At 42.0% G+C, this 19912-nt stretch overlaps 1 protein-coding gene across 1 annotated transcript in view; it reads right to left on the bottom strand.

Annotated features, from left to right (window-relative positions):
- Nucleotides 1–12323: 12323 nt before the first annotated feature.
- CNRIP1 (cannabinoid receptor interacting protein 1) overlaps nucleotides 12324–19912 on the bottom strand; it is a 22989-nt gene continuing 15400 nt past the window's right edge. The window contains exon 3 of the mRNA XM_007464088.1: nucleotides 12324–13330. Coding sequence (XP_007464150.1) covers nucleotides 13166–13330 — 165 coding nt within the window. The 3' untranslated portion in view covers nucleotides 12324–13165. The remainder of the gene's footprint in view (nucleotides 13331–19912) is intronic.

Raw genomic sequence — 19912 nt, 5'->3', positions numbered from 1 at the left:
TGTTCAATATTTGAAGGGAATGGTCATTCAGGATTGAGTTACTTCTATAGGATGAGGACAGATTCTCACAATTCCAAGTTCTAAATGGGTTCTTAGGTTGTCTTCCCAAGCAAGTCGGCTCAGCTCTCCCTTCCTACTCAGACAAGCAAGAGCTACTTGGCTCATGGACCATGTCTCTCTGTGGACAGCCTTTTCAGTGGGGGGGGAAATGTCAGCTTCTGGGGCTGTCAGAGATCAAGGGTTCGTAGACTTCTTTTTTTTTTTTTTTTTTAACATCTTTATTGGAGTGTAATTGCTTTACAATGGTGTGTTAGTTTCTGCTTTATAACAAAGTGAATCAGCTATACATATACATATATCCCCATACCTCCTTGACTTCTAGTGGAGGATAAATATATTGGAATTATTTGGGTTTTCATTCTCCCTCTTCCACTCACACTAGCTGTGTGACTTTGAGCAGGCCGCCTAACCTCTCTGAGCTTAATATCCTCATGTTAACAATGAAAATCTTATGTATATTATGGGGTGGTTTGAAGGATGTCACAAGATCCTATACATAGAATATCTGCCACAAAACAGGCGCACAGTGAATGTGATTTTTTGCATTTCTTTTCCCCATTTAATCCATCCCCCCCAACCCGCCTCTAAACAGAACCCTATCCAAACTAGCTCAGTCAGAGTTTATCTTATTTTTAAGCCCATAGGAGAAAAAAGATGGCTTAATCTTTCTCCTAACTCATCCCAGGATTTTTAACTTTCCCTGGCAGGAAATGATTCTTAGAACTAACTTAAAACAATTAAAACCAACTTAAAACAATTTTTCTTTTTGGAGTAGTTCCACTATAGGGTCCTCAGCAGAAAAAGAGAGTAGCTGGCCAGGGCAACTCAGATGCTGTAGAGAAGGAAAGGCTGGATTACGTTGTGATAATACACAACCCCCAAATCTGAGTAGTGTTTTACAATAGTTTCTCATTCTTCCCCCCTCCAAAAAGAGGGATTGATGTAGGATAGAGGAATGGATGGATGGATAGATAAGTGATAAAGCAATGATAGCAAAATGTTAACTATAAAATCCAGGTGATGGGTTGTGGATTTCTGTTGTACACTTCTTTCAATTTTTCTGCCTATTTCACCATTTTTCACAATAAAAGTTTAGGGAGAAAAGTTTACTTCTCACTTATGCTCTAGGTCCAGTAAAGTTTGGCTAGGGTTCTGCTCCATGTCTTCTCACTCCAGGATGCAGGATAATGGATCATCTTGAAAGCGGACGGGTGCCATGGCAAAGGGAAAGAGAGCTCTGCCGGGTATTGCACAGGCGGTTGGCTGTTTCAGCCTGGAAGCAACACACATCGTTTCTGCTCACAACTCATTGGCCTGAGCTCCTCTCACATGGCCCTACCCCAGTCATGAGACTGCAGTCCTGTCATGTGCCTAGGCAGGGGAGGGCTGGAAACATTTTGTGGGCAGCAGAAAATGACGACCCTGACATAAATAGACTCCTTCAAAGCACTGCACACCTTAACCCCATCATCATTAATAATACTAACATGAAAAGGCATATTCACTTCAAGAAACATCAGAGAGAAAACTCAGATGCTTTTTCTTACTCATCTACCTGCCTTCTTTCAGTCTCCTTTAAAGGGAGCAGAACTAACCCATTAAAGGCTAATATATTCCCAACTCCTTGGCTTTTTTTCCCCAGCCAGTCAGCCATCCAGCTAGCTCTTTCTAGAATCTCATCACTTTTTTTTTATTGAGTCAGCTCATTCTCACTGAGTCAGTCAGAAAACGTGGAAGCCATCCAGAGAACTCCAGAAAGGCAGAAGTTAGATGGAAGCTGGTGACGCTTTTCAGAAACGGGGTCATCAAAGAAAATATTTGAATAAACACGATTTCAAAATTATTCTTGACTCGACATTTTAGAGGAGTCAGGAAAGACTTCATAGCTGACGTGACATTTAAGTTGGCACTTGAAGGCATCTGCAAGGAAGAAAATGGAGCAGGGCATTCCAAGCAGAGGGTACAGGCTGTGCAGTGTCAAGGAGACTGTCCCAGCTCTGAATACCTGAAGGAGAATCAGAAATCCACCGCGGCCAGAGGCTAGAGTGCCTGTCAGGATTACTCTTCCAGCACACGAGTGAGGCCAAAAATATTGTCATATTTTTCATTGTTCAGTAAATGGGGAATAAAATACCATACTTGCTAAAAAAAAAAAAACAGAATTAGTCTTATCTCATGCTCTAACAGTAGTTCCTATGATTTCAAAGAGTCAAGGTCCTCTTCAAGTAATTTTCTGTGCAGAGAGCTATAGGTTTCTAACTGAATACAGAGTTTCTAGAAATTATTTATTGACAATAATTTAGAGTCATCTGTATAGACTTAATCAATTCACAGTAATTTTTTTTGGGGGGGGGACGCATTGATCTACTAGATTGCAAATAAAGGAAGGCAAAACCAGCAGTTAAAAAAACAAACACGGCAAGAGTGTGGGCACAGGATGAAGTCATTTTAAATAAAATGCATCAGAAGGAGGGTGATGAGGAGAAGAGAAGGAAGGTGTTTTGCTTGTGACATTTAATCCTAACACACTCTGAAGTGGATAGTATTGTCACCATTTCACAAACGAGAAAACTGAGGATCAAATAAAGTCGTTTCTTGTAAAATCAGCTGTTTAACCTTGAGCCTTATTTTTCAAAATCTGAGACATTTTTCTTCTGTAAAACAGACATGACATGCGCTGCCTACCTCACAGAGCTGTTGGGAGGATTAAAAGACATAACAAATAGAGACTTCCCTGGTGGCGCAGTGGTTAAGAATCTGCCTGCCAATTCAGGGAACACGGCTCGATCCTGGGTCCAGGAAGATCCCACATGCCGCAGAGCAACTAAGCCCGTGCGCCACAACTACTGAGCCTGTGCTCTAGAGCTCGTGAGCCACAACTGCTGAGCCCGCGCACCTAGAGCCCGTGCTCCACAAGAGATACCGCCACAATGAGAAGCCTGCGCACCGCAGTGAAGAGTAGCCCCCCGTCGCTGCAGCTAGAAAAAGCCGGTGTGCAGCAACAAAGACCTAACACAGCCAAAAATAAATAAATTTATTTTTTAAAAAAGAAGAAATAACAAATAGAAATTTTGACATCACTCTTGACATTTATCAGATTTTAAGTTGTCTGATTCTGTCCGGATGTTTGCATATTACTAGGAACTGGGTCTTTGTAAAAGAGACTCTATGGGTTTCCTTGGTGGCGCAGTGGTTGAGGGTCCGCCTGCCGATGCAGCGGACGTGGGTTCGTGCCCCGGTCCGGGAAGATCCCACATGCCGCGGAGCGGCTGGGCCCGTGAGCCATGGCCGCTGAGCCTGCGCGTCCGGAGCCTGTGCTCCGCAGCGGGGGAGGCCACAGCAGTGAGAGGCCCGCGTACCGCAAAAAAAAAAAAAAAATAATAATAATAATAATAATTACTTCAAACTATTTATTTTTAAATAATTAAAAATATTGTCTCTACATACATTCTCCTCCTCTTTCCCCTCCCCCTCATCTTCCTCTTCCCCCTTCTTCATCATCATCTTCATTTTTTGTATCAGAGCCGAGCACAAGCTTTGGCCATTAGCCATGCATGGAATATTCTTTTAAACACCTTCAGTTTTCCTCTTTGCATTTTTAATACTTTTGTTTAAAAATGTATTTTGTCCTCTCTGACTTTGTAGACAAAATGTACCAAGTAATAATGTTATGTGCCAGTCACAGTTAATTTTATATACATTAACGTATTTAATCCTCACAACCACTCTTTAAAGTAAATATTTTTATTATCTCCATTTTCCAAATGAAAAACTTTAAACACAGGACTTCCCTGGTGGTGCAGTGGTTAAGAATGCACCCGACAATGCAGGGGACACGGGTTCGAACCCTGGTCCGGGAAGACTCCCACATGCCACGGAGCAAAAAAAGCCCGTGCGCCACAACTACTGAGCCTGCGCTCTAGAGCCCGCGTGCCACGACTAGTGAAGCCCGTGCGCCTAGAGCCCGTGCTCCGCCACAAGAGAAGCCACCGCAATGAGAAGCCCCGCGCGCCACAGCGAAGAGTAGCCCCCTCTCCCCGCAGCTAGAGAAAGCCGGCGCGCAGCAACGAAGACCCAACGCAGCCAAAAATAATTAATTAATTAAAAAAAATGTAAGCGCAGAGATATTACTTGTCTAAGGTCACACAGTTAATAAGGATTTGAATTGAGGCATCTTGGCTCCAGAATCTGAACTCTTAAACACCGGGTCATGATGAAACATTTGTGAAAATAATGGATAATCTTCCTAAATAAGAGTCATGATTACGTATATCAATTTTTATTTGATATCCACAGAAACTATTGTGGTTTAATTCAGGATTATGTCCCTATCTATTATAGTTTTTGACTTATTTTATCTTCTTTCAACATTTTTTCTTGGTCCTCTCTCTGTGAAAAAAATTTAATTTCAGTATATCTGTCTCTACAAATTGCCTTCTTTCCTCTAATTATTCTGCATCCAATTTCCTAAGAGCCAGACACTAGATCACCTTATAAGTTAGAACCGTCTTTAAAATATGAGTCATGAGACTTTGAGAGAAGACCCAAGCCTTTAGTGGATGGACTTGGTGACATCTGTGACAGAGATCCTTACTTTTTGGCATGTTTTCTGTTCTCAACTGGGATCTGGATGGCTTAGATGGTTGGATAAGTGACTTCTCAATAAGCAAGGTGTCACAAAATAGAAATTCAAGGCATTTCTACTCTCCCACCTGTTCCAAAGTGTTTCAGTCAACATAATAATTAGAAGGATGGCCTAGTTCCTCAAGCTTCTGGGTAGCCACCCGATGCTTAGAAGTAGAGAGACATGGCTACAACTTGTATAAAAATAGCCTTCCAGATGGCTGAGGGGCAAAGTTACAACTCAGCAGCTTGATATAGCTGAGCACTTGAATCTGGAAGTAGGATGAGAGCTATGCTGACAAGTAGCCAGAGAGACTGGGCTTGAGTCCAATCATAAGTAGAACAGTAGATGCCAGGAGAGATCACTTAAGGTGGCAGATTAGCTGTTACGATTTCCTGTTTACTTCACCTCCATCCCCTCCCCACCTCCCTTGATTCAACCTTACCTCTTAGCCTCAAGGGAAACATACACACACGTGCGCGCACACACATTTAAACAAAATGAGAATACAGTAGAGGTACAAACCATAAATCTTAATGTGCTTTAGAAGTCTACGAGCCGAACTCATCTTAGCCACAAGCAGAATGATGGTGAGCAGTTGAACTCACCCAGTGTGTGTCTGGGACTTCGATGCTCCAGCTTCTGGGCTGGGGCTCTTCGGTGGGAGGGTGTGTCCAGTGACATGGGCCATGTTTCCCCCAGCCCTGCCTTAAGTCATTGCCAACTCAAAAATGGAAATGGGCAAAAGCCGCAATACTGCTTCCACCCCTCGAAGCAAATACTAAGACTCTGATGGATGAGTCACTAGCTTGAAAGTTCTTGTTTCCCAAATGAAAATATTTACTCATCAAATGTTTCAATAGGCTAAGATATGTAGTTTTCACATTTTCCCACCTTCTAATAACTGCATTTCCACTGGATATTCTGGAATAAAACTTAAGCCTCTGTCTATGGTAAACCCATTGCTTTAAATATCTCAGTGTTTGAAGAGTGTTGGCTTTTAAAATACAGTAATTAGGAACGGATTAGTGCTTATATTTAGCAGCAGTTAATAGACACTATCATTTTAGAAAAACAAGCGAATTGAGAAGCATACTCCTCTCTTTTAACACCGCTCGTGATTAGCCCAAATCCAAGGCATTACTGTGCCCTGCTGGCAGCACAGCCTCATTGCAGGTAAGTAACAGGTGCAGAGGGTTTGGGGCCAGCCTTCCAAATTCATTTCCACAAGAAATTGATTCTTTGCAATAATCCCATTAACCTTGCGTATTCTTACATGGAAGGTTCACAGGCAGCAAAAAAACAAATCCCCAACTAACTTTTTCCAACCCAATAGGATTTGTGCTTCCCAAGTGAACATTACAATATTGTTACCTTTCAAGAGAATGTTTCTTTGCTTCTCAGGGAATTCATCCTCAGTCTGCATGGAGTACAGGCTTTGTGCCAGGTACCTTGCAGTGCCTGGGAGCAGGCAAGGAGGTCTCCATCCTGATGCACATGCACTGTTACAGCACCACATCCTAAAGCTGCTCAGCTCCATAGCTGGCTGATAGGGGTGTGGTCACCCTGGAAGGAGGAATGGAGAGAGGATAGGAACAAGCATTTTTTGATTGTCCACCAAGAGCCCAAGCCTGTGCTAGCTTTGCTGCAGCCGGTAGAGTATTCCCTGTTTAATGGTCAGAATTGATCTATGAGTTAAGTGTGCTAATTCTATTCCAGGTATATCCCCCTCACCCTGCAACACAGATGGTGGTCTTGTAACAGAGAAGAACAAACCTGACTCCATATTGGATCTATTCCTTTAGCTCTAATCCTTGTGCTCTGTTGCCTGTGCTTTGTCATGCTGGCTCTGCACCTTTGGTAAAAGAATGTTGCCTATAGTCTGAAATATACAGGATAGCCCATTCTCAAGGCTCTGACCTTTAAAAGTGTAACACTTTCCCAATCATAGAGAGATTAAAAAGTTGCAGAAGAGAAAATAACATTTGTTTTGTTGGAGGTTTACAGGAACATCCTGACCTGACCTACATGGACAGCTGCACGAACAAAGGATTCCGGCACCAAGAAGTTTGCAACAAACAGCCACACCCCCTCCCCTTTTAATATAACCTGAATTCTAATCTTTGGGACAGTAGTCCACCATCTTCCTGGTCTGCTGGCCTTCCGAAAAAAGTTGTTATTCTGTGCTCCTCCACCTCATCTCTTGATTTACTGGCCTGTCATGTGGTGAGCGGTACCTGCCTGGATTCAGTAGCAATCTTAGTAGAGCTGGCCTGGAGCAGAGGTCCACCCGCTAGACAGATATTGCCCAAACTAAGAAGCAAGTCAGGGATGATTTTCAATGCCTTTATTAAGAAATATCAAAAGTTGATTATAGTTCCATACACAGTTTTACAAAGTTCAAGTGAAGGGGAATGTGGGGAGGCCATCAGCATGCCTGTTTGGACCCCACAGTCACTTGCCAAAGAGTTAACCCTGTCACTTTGGTCACCTTGTTTAACAGTGGTCCACACAAGGCTCGTTCCCACTTCCACTAGGCCACAGCACCTTACATTATTTGAGTTGTAATACGTTATAAACACTTCTTAAATATTTGTCCTTTTCTTTCGTCATTATTCTTCCCTGAAATAGCCGAGCTGTTTATAGAAAGCACAACACTTGAGTCCCACTGACTGCTGTTTGCATCACATTTTCACAAAGCCTACTTTGACACAGCTGGAAAACATCCCAAGTTACATGTTACCCTTGCACACTTGGGATGGAACCCAAGCACACTGTTATTTTTTATTTAACATTTAACAAAAAAGAGGGAAGCACTCCACTTGGAAACAAAACAGCACAGTCATTCAGTGGAAAAGTGAAGTGTGGGACACAGGCTGCGGACTCCACGGAGCTCCTCCAAGTGGCCACCAGCATGACCTAGAACAACTGGAGGCAGGAACACCAACACAGAATACGGAAAGGGAGTCTCTCGGGCAGGGTACATCATGATCTTTTGTGTCAGGGACATTGCATTAGAGGGGAATTACACTTTCAGAATAATCAGGGCTAGTAGATAATTGGCACCCAATGGGAGACAGCAACGGAGTGGTGTGCCTCGGTGAAGGCTTGTGCTGGGTTATCTAAAAGTGGATCTCTGAAGAGATTGTCCAACAGCATCAGAAAGCGCCATCTTCAGAGGAAGGACTCCTTGTTCACCCACATGAGACTGCGGGTCTCATTGGGCTTGCATTCGTACTCAATGACGGAGAAGGGGCTTCCCCACTGGCAGTGATCTCGCTTGTGGTAATTGTAAAACTTGACCTGCCACACCGTCTCGAAGGTCCCAATGTCAGTGAACTGAGGGAAGAGAAACACGCCCCATCAAAACCTCATTCTGCCATGAGCAAACATAAGAGTTGATGTTCGTGAAAGAGATAGGTGGCGCAGTGGTTAAGAATCTGCCTGCCAATTCAGGGAACACGGCTCGATCCTGGGTCCAGGAAGATCCCACATGCCGCAGAGCAACTAAGCCCGTGCGCCACAACTACTGAGCCTGTGCTCTAGAGCTCGTGAGCCACAACTGCTGAGCCCGCGCACCTAGAGCCCGTGCTCCACAAGAGATACCGCCACAATGAGAAGCCTGCGCACCGCAGTGAAGAGTAGCCCCCCGTCGCTGCAGCTAGAAAAAGCCGGTGTGCAGCAACAAAGACCTAACACAGCCAAAAATAAATAAATTTATTTTTTAAAAAAGAAGAAATAACAAATAGAAATTTTGACATCACTCTTGACATTTATCAGATTTTAAGTTGTCTGATTCTGTCCGGATGTTTGCATATTACTAGGAACTGGGTCTTTGTAAAAGAGACTCTATGGGTTTCCTTGGTGGCGCAGTGGTTGAGGGTCCGCCTGCCGATGCAGCGGACGTGGGTTCGTGCCCCGGTCCGGGAAGATCCCACATGCCGCGGAGCGGCTGGGCCCGTGAGCCATGGCCGCTGAGCCTGCGCGTCCGGAGCCTGTGCTCCGCAGCGGGGGAGGCCACAGCAGTGAGAGGCCCGCGTACCGCAAAAAAAAAAAAAAAATAATAATAATAATAATAATTACTTCAAACTATTTATTTTTAAATAATTAAAAATATTGTCTCTACATACATTCTCCTCCTCTTTCCCCTCCCCCTCATCTTCCTCTTCCCCCTTCTTCATCATCATCTTCATTTTTTGTATCAGAGCCGAGCACAAGCTTTGGCCATTAGCCATGCATGGAATATTCTTTTAAACACCTTCAGTTTTCCTCTTTGCATTTTTAATACTTTTGTTTAAAAATGTATTTTGTCCTCTCTGACTTTGTAGACAAAATGTACCAAGTAATAATGTTATGTGCCAGTCACAGTTAATTTTATATACATTAACGTATTTAATCCTCACAACCACTCTTTAAAGTAAATATTTTTATTATCTCCATTTTCCAAATGAAAAACTTTAAACACAGGACTTCCCTGGTGGTGCAGTGGTTAAGAATGCACCCGACAATGCAGGGGACACGGGTTCGAACCCTGGTCCGGGAAGACTCCCACATGCCACGGAGCAAAAAAAGCCCGTGCGCCACAACTACTGAGCCTGCGCTCTAGAGCCCGCGTGCCACGACTAGTGAAGCCCGTGCGCCTAGAGCCCGTGCTCCGCCACAAGAGAAGCCACCGCAATGAGAAGCCCCGCGCGCCACAGCGAAGAGTAGCCCCCTCTCCCCGCAGCTAGAGAAAGCCGGCGCGCAGCAACGAAGACCCAACGCAGCCAAAAATAATTAATTAATTAAAAAAAATGTAAGCGCAGAGATATTACTTGTCTAAGGTCACACAGTTAATAAGGATTTGAATTGAGGCATCTTGGCTCCAGAATCTGAACTCTTAAACACCGGGTCATGATGAAACATTTGTGAAAATAATGGATAATCTTCCTAAATAAGAGTCATGATTACGTATATCAATTTTTATTTGATATCCACAGAAACTATTGTGGTTTAATTCAGGATTATGTCCCTATCTATTATAGTTTTTGACTTATTTTATCTTCTTTCAACATTTTTTCTTGGTCCTCTCTCTGTGAAAAAAATTTAATTTCAGTATATCTGTCTCTACAAATTGCCTTCTTTCCTCTAATTATTCTGCATCCAATTTCCTAAGAGCCAGACACTAGATCACCTTATAAGTTAGAACCGTCTTTAAAATATGAGTCATGAGACTTTGAGAGAAGACCCAAGCCTTTAGTGGATGGACTTGGTGACATCTGTGACAGAGATCCTTACTTTTTGGCATGTTTTCTGTTCTCAACTGGGATCTGGATGGCTTAGATGGTTGGATAAGTGACTTCTCAATAAGCAAGGTGTCACAAAATAGAAATTCAAGGCATTTCTACTCTCCCACCTGTTCCAAAGTGTTTCAGTCAACATAATAATTAGAAGGATGGCCTAGTTCCTCAAGCTTCTGGGTAGCCACCCGATGCTTAGAAGTAGAGAGACATGGCTACAACTTGTATAAAAATAGCCTTCCAGATGGCTGAGGGGCAAAGTTACAACTCAGCAGCTTGATATAGCTGAGCACTTGAATCTGGAAGTAGGATGAGAGCTATGCTGACAAGTAGCCAGAGAGACTGGGCTTGAGTCCAATCATAAGTAGAACAGTAGATGCCAGGAGAGATCACTTAAGGTGGCAGATTAGCTGTTACGATTTCCTGTTTACTTCACCTCCATCCCCTCCCCACCTCCCTTGATTCAACCTTACCTCTTAGCCTCAAGGGAAACATACACACACGTGCGCGCACACACATTTAAACAAAATGAGAATACAGTAGAGGTACAAACCATAAATCTTAATGTGCTTTAGAAGTCTACGAGCCGAACTCATCTTAGCCACAAGCAGAATGATGGTGAGCAGTTGAACTCACCCAGTGTGTGTCTGGGACTTCGATGCTCCAGCTTCTGGGCTGGGGCTCTTCGGTGGGAGGGTGTGTCCAGTGACATGGGCCATGTTTCCCCCAGCCCTGCCTTAAGTCATTGCCAACTCAAAAATGGAAATGGGCAAAAGCCGCAATACTGCTTCCACCCCTCGAAGCAAATACTAAGACTCTGATGGATGAGTCACTAGCTTGAAAGTTCTTGTTTCCCAAATGAAAATATTTACTCATCAAATGTTTCAATAGGCTAAGATATGTAGTTTTCACATTTTCCCACCTTCTAATAACTGCATTTCCACTGGATATTCTGGAATAAAACTTAAGCCTCTGTCTATGGTAAACCCATTGCTTTAAATATCTCAGTGTTTGAAGAGTGTTGGCTTTTAAAATACAGTAATTAGGAACGGATTAGTGCTTATATTTAGCAGCAGTTAATAGACACTATCATTTTAGAAAAACAAGCGAATTGAGAAGCATACTCCTCTCTTTTAACACCGCTCGTGATTAGCCCAAATCCAAGGCATTACTGTGCCCTGCTGGCAGCACAGCCTCATTGCAGGTAAGTAACAGGTGCAGAGGGTTTGGGGCCAGCCTTCCAAATTCATTTCCACAAGAAATTGATTCTTTGCAATAATCCCATTAACCTTGCGTATTCTTACATGGAAGGTTCACAGGCAGCAAAAAAACAAATCCCCAACTAACTTTTTCCAACCCAATAGGATTTGTGCTTCCCAAGTGAACATTACAATATTGTTACCTTTCAAGAGAATGTTTCTTTGCTTCTCAGGGAATTCATCCTCAGTCTGCATGGAGTACAGGCTTTGTGCCAGGTACCTTGCAGTGCCTGGGAGCAGGCAAGGAGGTCTCCATCCTGATGCACATGCACTGTTACAGCACCACATCCTAAAGCTGCTCAGCTCCATAGCTGGCTGATAGGGGTGTGGTCACCCTGGAAGGAGGAATGGAGAGAGGATAGGAACAAGCATTTTTTGATTGTCCACCAAGAGCCCAAGCCTGTGCTAGCTTTGCTGCAGCCGGTAGAGTATTCCCTGTTTAATGGTCAGAATTGATCTATGAGTTAAGTGTGCTAATTCTATTCCAGGTATATCCCCCTCACCCTGCAACACAGATGGTGGTCTTGTAACAGAGAAGAACAAACCTGACTCCATATTGGATCTATTCCTTTAGCTCTAATCCTTGTGCTCTGTTGCCTGTGCTTTGTCATGCTGGCTCTGCACCTTTGGTAAAAGAATGTTGCCTATAGTCTGAAATATACAGGATAGCCCATTCTCAAGGCTCTGACCTTTAAAAGTGTAACACTTTCCCAATCATAGAGAGATTAAAAAGTTGCAGAAGAGAAAATAACATTTGTTTTGTTGGAGGTTTACAGGAACATCCTGACCTGACCTACATGGACAGCTGCACGAACAAAGGATTCCGGCACCAAGAAGTTTGCAACAAACAGCCACACCCCCTCCCCTTTTAATATAACCTGAATTCTAATCTTTGGGACAGTAGTCCACCATCTTCCTGGTCTGCTGGCCTTCCGAAAAAAGTTGTTATTCTGTGCTCCTCCACCTCATCTCTTGATTTACTGGCCTGTCATGTGGTGAGCGGTACCTGCCTGGATTCAGTAGCAATCTTAGTAGAGCTGGCCTGGAGCAGAGGTCCACCCGCTAGACAGATATTGCCCAAACTAAGAAGCAAGTCAGGGATGATTTTCAATGCCTTTATTAAGAAATATCAAAAGTTGATTATAGTTCCATACACAGTTTTACAAAGTTCAAGTGAAGGGGAATGTGGGGAGGCCATCAGCATGCCTGTTTGGACCCCACAGTCACTTGCCAAAGAGTTAACCCTGTCACTTTGGTCACCTTGTTTAACAGTGGTCCACACAAGGCTCGTTCCCACTTCCACTAGGCCACAGCACCTTACATTATTTGAGTTGTAATACGTTATAAACACTTCTTAAATATTTGTCCTTTTCTTTCGTCATTATTCTTCCCTGAAATAGCCGAGCTGTTTATAGAAAGCACAACACTTGAGTCCCACTGACTGCTGTTTGCATCACATTTTCACAAAGCCTACTTTGACACAGCTGGAAAACATCCCAAGTTACATGTTACCCTTGCACACTTGGGATGGAACCCAAGCACACTGTTATTTTTTATTTAACATTTAACAAAAAAGAGGGAAGCACTCCACTTGGAAACAAAACAGCACAGTCATTCAGTGGAAAAGTGAAGTGTGGGACACAGGCTGCGGACTCCACGGAGCTCCTCCAAGTGGCCACCAGCATGACCTAGAACAACTGGAGGCAGGAACACCAACACAGAATACGGAAAGGGAGTCTCTCGGGCAGGGTACATCATGATCTTTTGTGTCAGGGACATTGCATTAGAGGGGAATTACACTTTCAGAATAATCAGGGCTAGTAGATAATTGGCACCCAATGGGAGACAGCAACGGAGTGGTGTGCCTCGGTGAAGGCTTGTGCTGGGTTATCTAAAAGTGGATCTCTGAAGAGATTGTCCAACAGCATCAGAAAGCGCCATCTTCAGAGGAAGGACTCCTTGTTCACCCACATGAGACTGCGGGTCTCATTGGGCTTGCATTCGTACTCAATGACGGAGAAGGGGCTTCCCCACTGGCAGTGATCTCGCTTGTGGTAATTGTAAAACTTGACCTGCCACACCGTCTCGAAGGTCCCAATGTCAGTGAACTGAGGGAAGAGAAACACGCCCCATCAAAACCTCATTCTGCCATGAGCAAACATAAGAGTTGATGTTCGTGAAAGAGATATAATAGGGAAGAACAAATCTGACTCCATATTAGATCTGTTTCTTTTACTTCAACCTTTGTATTCTATTGCTTTTGCTTGGAGTTAAGAATGTTACCTATAGCCTGCAATATACAGGACAGCCCATTCTCAAGGCTCTGACCTTTAAGAGTACAACACTTTCCCATTTATATAAAGATAAAAAGTTGCAGAACAGAGAATAGCACTTGTCTTGTTGGAAGTTTACAGGAACACCGGTGACCTGAACTACATGGACAGCTGCAAGAACAAAGGATTCCTGCACCAAGAAGTTTACACCAACCAACTCCCCCTTCACCCCTGCCCCTCACCTTTTAGTATAAACGAAGCCTGAATTGTGACTGGGGTAAGATGGTTCTCTAGGACATTAGTCGGCCACCTCAGTCTGCTGGTTTTCCAAATAAAGTTCCCCCAGTAACTTGTCTCCGGACTTACTGCCTGTCATGCAGCGAGCAGAGTGACTTTAGACTTAGTAACAGATGTACTGTGTAATGAGGTGTAATCTGTGTAATCACTCCAGGCTCTTGTGGTCTGAAAGCTTAGGCCCTTACTCTAATGAACTATCTTCCTTTATTATGAGAGAGATTTTCCTGAAAAGCTGTCTGTAAACCATTTATTTCTCTGTAAAATCTTATTCCCATCCCACTCATGGCATTTGTTATCATATTGCCTTTAATACAAATAACTCCCCAAATGTATCTGTTTCCCATATTTAGGTTCTGGAAACTTCTCTTAGAATCTCAGAATTTCAGAGGTTGCCACAGAAGGGAGATTGGGAAGAGAAGAGAGGGAACGGTGTTTAATGATCGTCTTTGGTTTCTTTTTCGAAAAATAGCTGTACAAAATAACATGTGCACAACAACACGAAACAAAAGCTACAACTGCCCTACCACCACTAATTTCAATTCCAGGGAAAACTGTTATCGGAAGCATTTGTTTGTTAAAGACCCTACTTTAACTTTCGAATACTATTGAGTGTTTATAAGCCATGCCCGTGTCTCAGGTTCTGATTTTACATTACCCAAAACCCTATGTGAGCACCTACTGTGTGCCTCGTACATAGAAAAATTTGTATAAGGCGTGATCCTTTGCTCTCAAGAAGTTTGCATTCTACTTCCAAAAGGTAGGCCCTGCAAACACTGCACGGAATTCTACGGAGTCCTGAGCACACAATTCTCATGTAGCTGAGAAGAGGGCACAGAATACCCTAGAGGCCATTGGGCAGGGGCTCAAGTGGCCTGTAGGGTAGCCTGACCCTGCCACTGCCTCCTGGAGCTATTTAGGGGATGTGGCAGTAAACAGCATGATGCCTGTCGTTATTTTCTCCTCTGACCCACCCCCCGTCATGGGAGGAGGCCAGGTCTGACTTAGCAGGGTTCTTAGACTTGTCAGGAGCCAGAAGACATCGTGGGGGAGGGCTGTGAGCAATAGGAGCCTTATGCTTGTGGCTGCCACAGGAGGAGGGCGATCAGGTGCTCCCCAGATAGCCTTCCAAGATGCTCTCAAAATCATATCCTGCCCCATTGCCTCATCCTGCTAATCGGACCCTAAAACAAGGTATGGCTTGCCTTTGAGAAATCTGCTTGACCTGAAACAGCAGGTGATATACCTAGAGTCCACAAATCTCCCAGGTAAGAAAATGAAGGATCTCTTTTTAGAGAGTCATAGCTTAAAGACCTGTGCACATATATGCAGCTTTATTCACAAAAGCCCCAGCTTGGAATCAACCCAAATGTTTCATCATTCACCTGGTGAGAGACACATTTTGGTATATCAGTAAAATGGCTTTTTACTCAATAATAGAACATACTGATTCAGGCAGCAACAGTGATGGATCTCAAAGACATGATGAGCAAAAGAATCTAGACCCCAAAGAATACATGTACTATATGGTTCCATTTATATATATCTCCATATAATTTATAGTGATAGAATATAATCTATGCTGACAGGAAACATCTGTGGTTACCCAAGTTACCTGGGGTAGGAAGAGGGAATTGATGATAGATGAAAATGTGCAAGAGGGAACTTTTTGGGGTAATGGAAACATTTTACATCTTGATTGGGGTGGTGGTTACAAGAGTATATGTATGTGTTTGTTAAAACTCATTGATCAGTATACTTAAAATGGGTACATTTATTATATGTAAACTATACAACAAAGTTGATTAAAAATTAGAACTATGGATTTTTAGTGAGCACCAAGGAAACAGGTATTCTGAACACTGCCAGTGGGAACTGAATTACATAGCCTTCCGGAAGGGTAATTTGTATCAAATAAAGGTGTGAACATACTTAGGTCCAGTAATTTCACTTATAATTTATCTTAAGAATACCACAGGGTTTCGAGTAGTGAAAAACTGAACACTAACTTTCCATCCTTAAGTAATTATGGCATATGTGTATAGTGGAATACTATGTAACAATTCTAAATGCAAATATTTACTAAAATTTTTCTAGTATTCTATATTGTCACCTGAACTAAGCAGAGTACCAACAAGACTGTCTAGTGTTAATTCCATTAAAATTGCACATGTGAATGCTGATGGAATAAGTTTTATTTTCTTCTATGTACTTATTTTACTTTAAAAATTTAATGATTGAATTTTACTTTTATAATCAGAAAAAATGTTAAGGCAAATTGTAAGTATTTACAAGTATTACCAAATAGCTAATATCCTTAATATAAAATATTATATGAATTAGCTAGTAAGAACTACTAAGAACATTTGGATAAAACTAGACAGTTCATTAAAAAATTGGCTAACATCTGAAAAATATTCAAATGTAATATTATTAGTAATTAAAGAAATACATACTTTACAGAGATATTATTCACCTATCAACTTAGCAAATATTTCCAAATACTGGAAGCAATTTAAGCATCCAACTTTAGGAAATTATTATGAAAATGGTGAAATATCTGTACTATGAATTTATATAATCACTAAACAGGAATTTAGTTTTAATGATGAAAGAAAATGATTACAATTTTAACAGAGAAAAGATTAAAACACTTTATATACATTATGAGTTCAAGTACACAAAATAAGATGTATAGAGAAAAGAAAATGAAAACATATTAACAATAGCTCTCTAAGAAATTGTTTTTATATCTTTTCTACTTAGGTTTTCTGCAATAAATAGTTACTTTTATAATCAGAAAGAATATTTCAAGTGGTGAAATGGATCTATCACCCCTGAAAAATTAACATATATATCCCTTGAACCCTAGGGATTTACTAAATTCTATTAAGGATACATATATGCTAATGAAAATATTACAACTTTGTTTACAATAGGGTAATGGTGGTAATAACAAACTGATATCTCATTTTACAAATCACCAAGATGACTTATTATTATTTTTGACCAGCACAGTACACTGTACATTTTAAGTGCAACTGAATTAAATTAAGTTATAAAAATATTTTACAAACAGCAGCTAAACTTTTGAGGGAGCAGCCTGATATCAGGCTAGGTAAGTGGGAAAGACAATACCTTTTCTGAAACAGATATAAATAAAAGTTGGTCACAAAAACAAACAAAGATGATCACGACCACAGGCAAAAAAAAAAAAAAAAAAAAAAAAAAAAAGGCTTAAGGCACTCCACTTACACCTGAATGACCTTAAAATTAATAAAGTCTCAATCTAAGAGTTCTCAGTAACACAGGAGACCAAAATAGAAATCTGTGGACAGCAAGTCACAGCTAAAGATATGGGATGTTTAGGTGCTTCCACTTTGTTTCTCTGTTATTAATGTTCGACCCAAGGTCTTATTAAAGTAAACTTAACTGCTGCTAAATAGGCATATGTCTTCCTCTCTCCCACACCTTAGCTGTTTTAACTTCCCATTAACCTTCTCCCTGTTCTTCCTTCTAGAGTTCTATTTCCTGGGCATCTCTCTACCTAATTCAGGATTTCTTCTCTTCTGGCTAAGAACAGATGTGCTATCCAAAGCTGACATTACTCTTGAAGAACAGAGGAAGCACCAACACGCTCTCCATTCCCTCCCAACCCATCTGTGCCTTCCAAGGAAAACTGACCCAGGCAGGCTCCCAGGTAATGCAATTATACATGGTATAATTCTGTGCATTTAATAGCTCTTTTTTTTTAATACAATTACTTTCACATATGTCATTCCACATTGGTGTTGTGACTGGTTTTAACATCTCCATTTTAAGGATGAAAGAACTAATATTCAGAGAGCTTAAGTGAGTTGGCCTAGGTCTACAATGTGCAGCCAGCTAATGCCAGAGGCAGGTCAAGAAGCTAGGTTTCCTAATTCCTATCTAGAAACTATAATCAATGTACCAAATTATTTATATAAGCAAATGAACTAAAAGGTACTGAACGGTTTTTCTTTTTTCTCCCTGAGTGAGAAGAACATCTATGAACTGCCATGTGTAGAGTGCTTTAGGACACTACTGTGGACTGAATGTTTGTAGCTCCCCAAAATTCATATGTTGAAGCCTAAATCCCCAATGTTGATGGTATCTGGAAGTGGGGCCTTCCAGAAGTAATTAGGGTTTGAAGATGGAGCCCGCATGAATCGGATTAGTGTCCCTATAAAAATAGACATGAGAGGGATGATCTCTCTCTTTTTCTGCTTTCCTTCATGTGAGAACACAGCAAGAAAGCAGCTGTCTGTGAATCAGAAAGATTGCTCTCACCAGATACCAGGTCTGCTGGCGCCTTGATCTTGGACTTCCAGCCTCCAGAGCTGTGAAAAATAAATATTTGCTGTTTAAGCCACCCAGTCTATTCTGAAACTGACACTCTACTACGTACCTGGACATTTTATTTGCCTTAGTGTTCTTACAAGTTGCAAGGCTTGGTACACTTTTATTTCACAACCAATGTGAAAGAGAACCCATCAGCTTCCAAAGAGAGGAGACTCATTTGTTGTGCTCAGTAACAAATGAGGAATCTGAAGAACTTGTTTTGAACAATTTCCATGGTGGTCTTACAACCAGATGCCCTAGAACCCCCAGAGTACTTCTCTCTACTCACCATTCCACCCAAATCCACTGGAGACATGTGAAACTCACCAAGAACAGAGTCACTTAGAAATCCACTGACTTGGGAGCACAGAATGAGATTATACTGATAGAGACATGATGCTATTTCCTTAGTAAACAAAATCACTATAAATAAGCATCTTGGGGCTTCCCTGGTGGCGCAGTGGTTGAGAATCTGCCTGCCAATGCAGGGGACGCGGGTTCAAGCCCTGGTCTGGGAGGATCCCACACGCCGCGGAGCAACTAGATCTGTGAGCCACAACTACTGAGCCTGTGCGTCTGGAGTGTGTGCTCCGCAACAAGAGAGGCCGCGACAGTGAGAGGCCCGCGCACTGCGATGAAGAGTGGCCCCCGCTCGCCGCAACTAGAGAAAGCCCTCGCAGAGAAACGAAGACGCAACACAGCAAAAAAAATAAATAAATAAATTACTACACTCCTAAAAAAAAAAAAAAGCATCTGACTTTTACTGTGATGTGACCTACCAATTCCTACTGGATTCCAAGCCTCTTTATTCCTATACTGTTTGAAGTTTTAGTAGTAAATACATGTTTTCCATTTCTCTTAGCTGAATAGATAGGACTAAAAGTTCTGGGTCTTATAAGTATGCTTAACTTTATAAGAAACTGTCAAACTTTTCTAAAGTGATTGCGCCGTTTTACATCCCTACCGGCAATATGCGAGTTTCAGTTGTTTCACAGACTCTGCAAAAGTTGACATTGCCGGTCCTTTTAACTGTAGCCCATCTAGTGGTAAGAAAAAGAAAGGCAATAAACAGCAGAAACCCATGAAACAGAAAAAGGAAAACCAGTAAAGGAAAACTGATGAAACTAAAATCTGTTTGTTTGTTTCGTTTTTTTTTTGAAAATGTCTTTAAAATTGATAAACCCCAGCAAAACTGAGCAGGAAAAAGAAAGCAAGTTACCAATATTAGGAATGAAAGAGATGCTATCACAATTGATCCTATATTAGGAACGATGTGGGACCCTTAGATTAGGAACAAACTTATACTAATACATTTTTTAAAATGTACAAATTCTTTGAAAGACACAAGCTATCACTAAATCTCTAACTACTTAAGAAATTGAATTTGTAGTTTAAAATCTTCCCAGAAAGAAAATTTCAGGTCCAAATGCCTTCATTGATAAATTCATACATTTAAGGGAAAAATACCAGTTCTACGTAACAGAGGAAGGAACACTTCTCAGTTCATTCTGTGAAGCCATTGTTACCCTGATACCAAAACCTCACAAAGATATTATTATGAGGGCTTCCCTGGTGGCGCAGTGCTTGAGAGTCCGCCTGCCGATGCAGGAGACGCGGGTTCGTGCCCCGTTTCGGGAGGATCCCACGTGCCGCGGAGCGGCTGGGCCCGTGAGCCGTGGCCGCTGGGCCTGCCCGTCCGGAGCCTGTGCTCCGCAAATGGGAGAGGCCACAACAGTGAGAGGCCCGCATAACGCAAGGAAA

This window comes from Lipotes vexillifer, unplaced genomic scaffold, assembly GCF_000442215.2.
Source record: "Lipotes vexillifer unplaced genomic scaffold, Lipotes_vexillifer_v1.1 scaffold311, whole genome shotgun sequence".
Taxonomy (NCBI): Eukaryota; Metazoa; Chordata; class Mammalia; order Artiodactyla; family Lipotidae; genus Lipotes; species Lipotes vexillifer.
The sequence above is the reverse complement of the archived record's forward strand: the minus strand, read 5'-3'. Positions and strand labels throughout refer to the sequence as shown.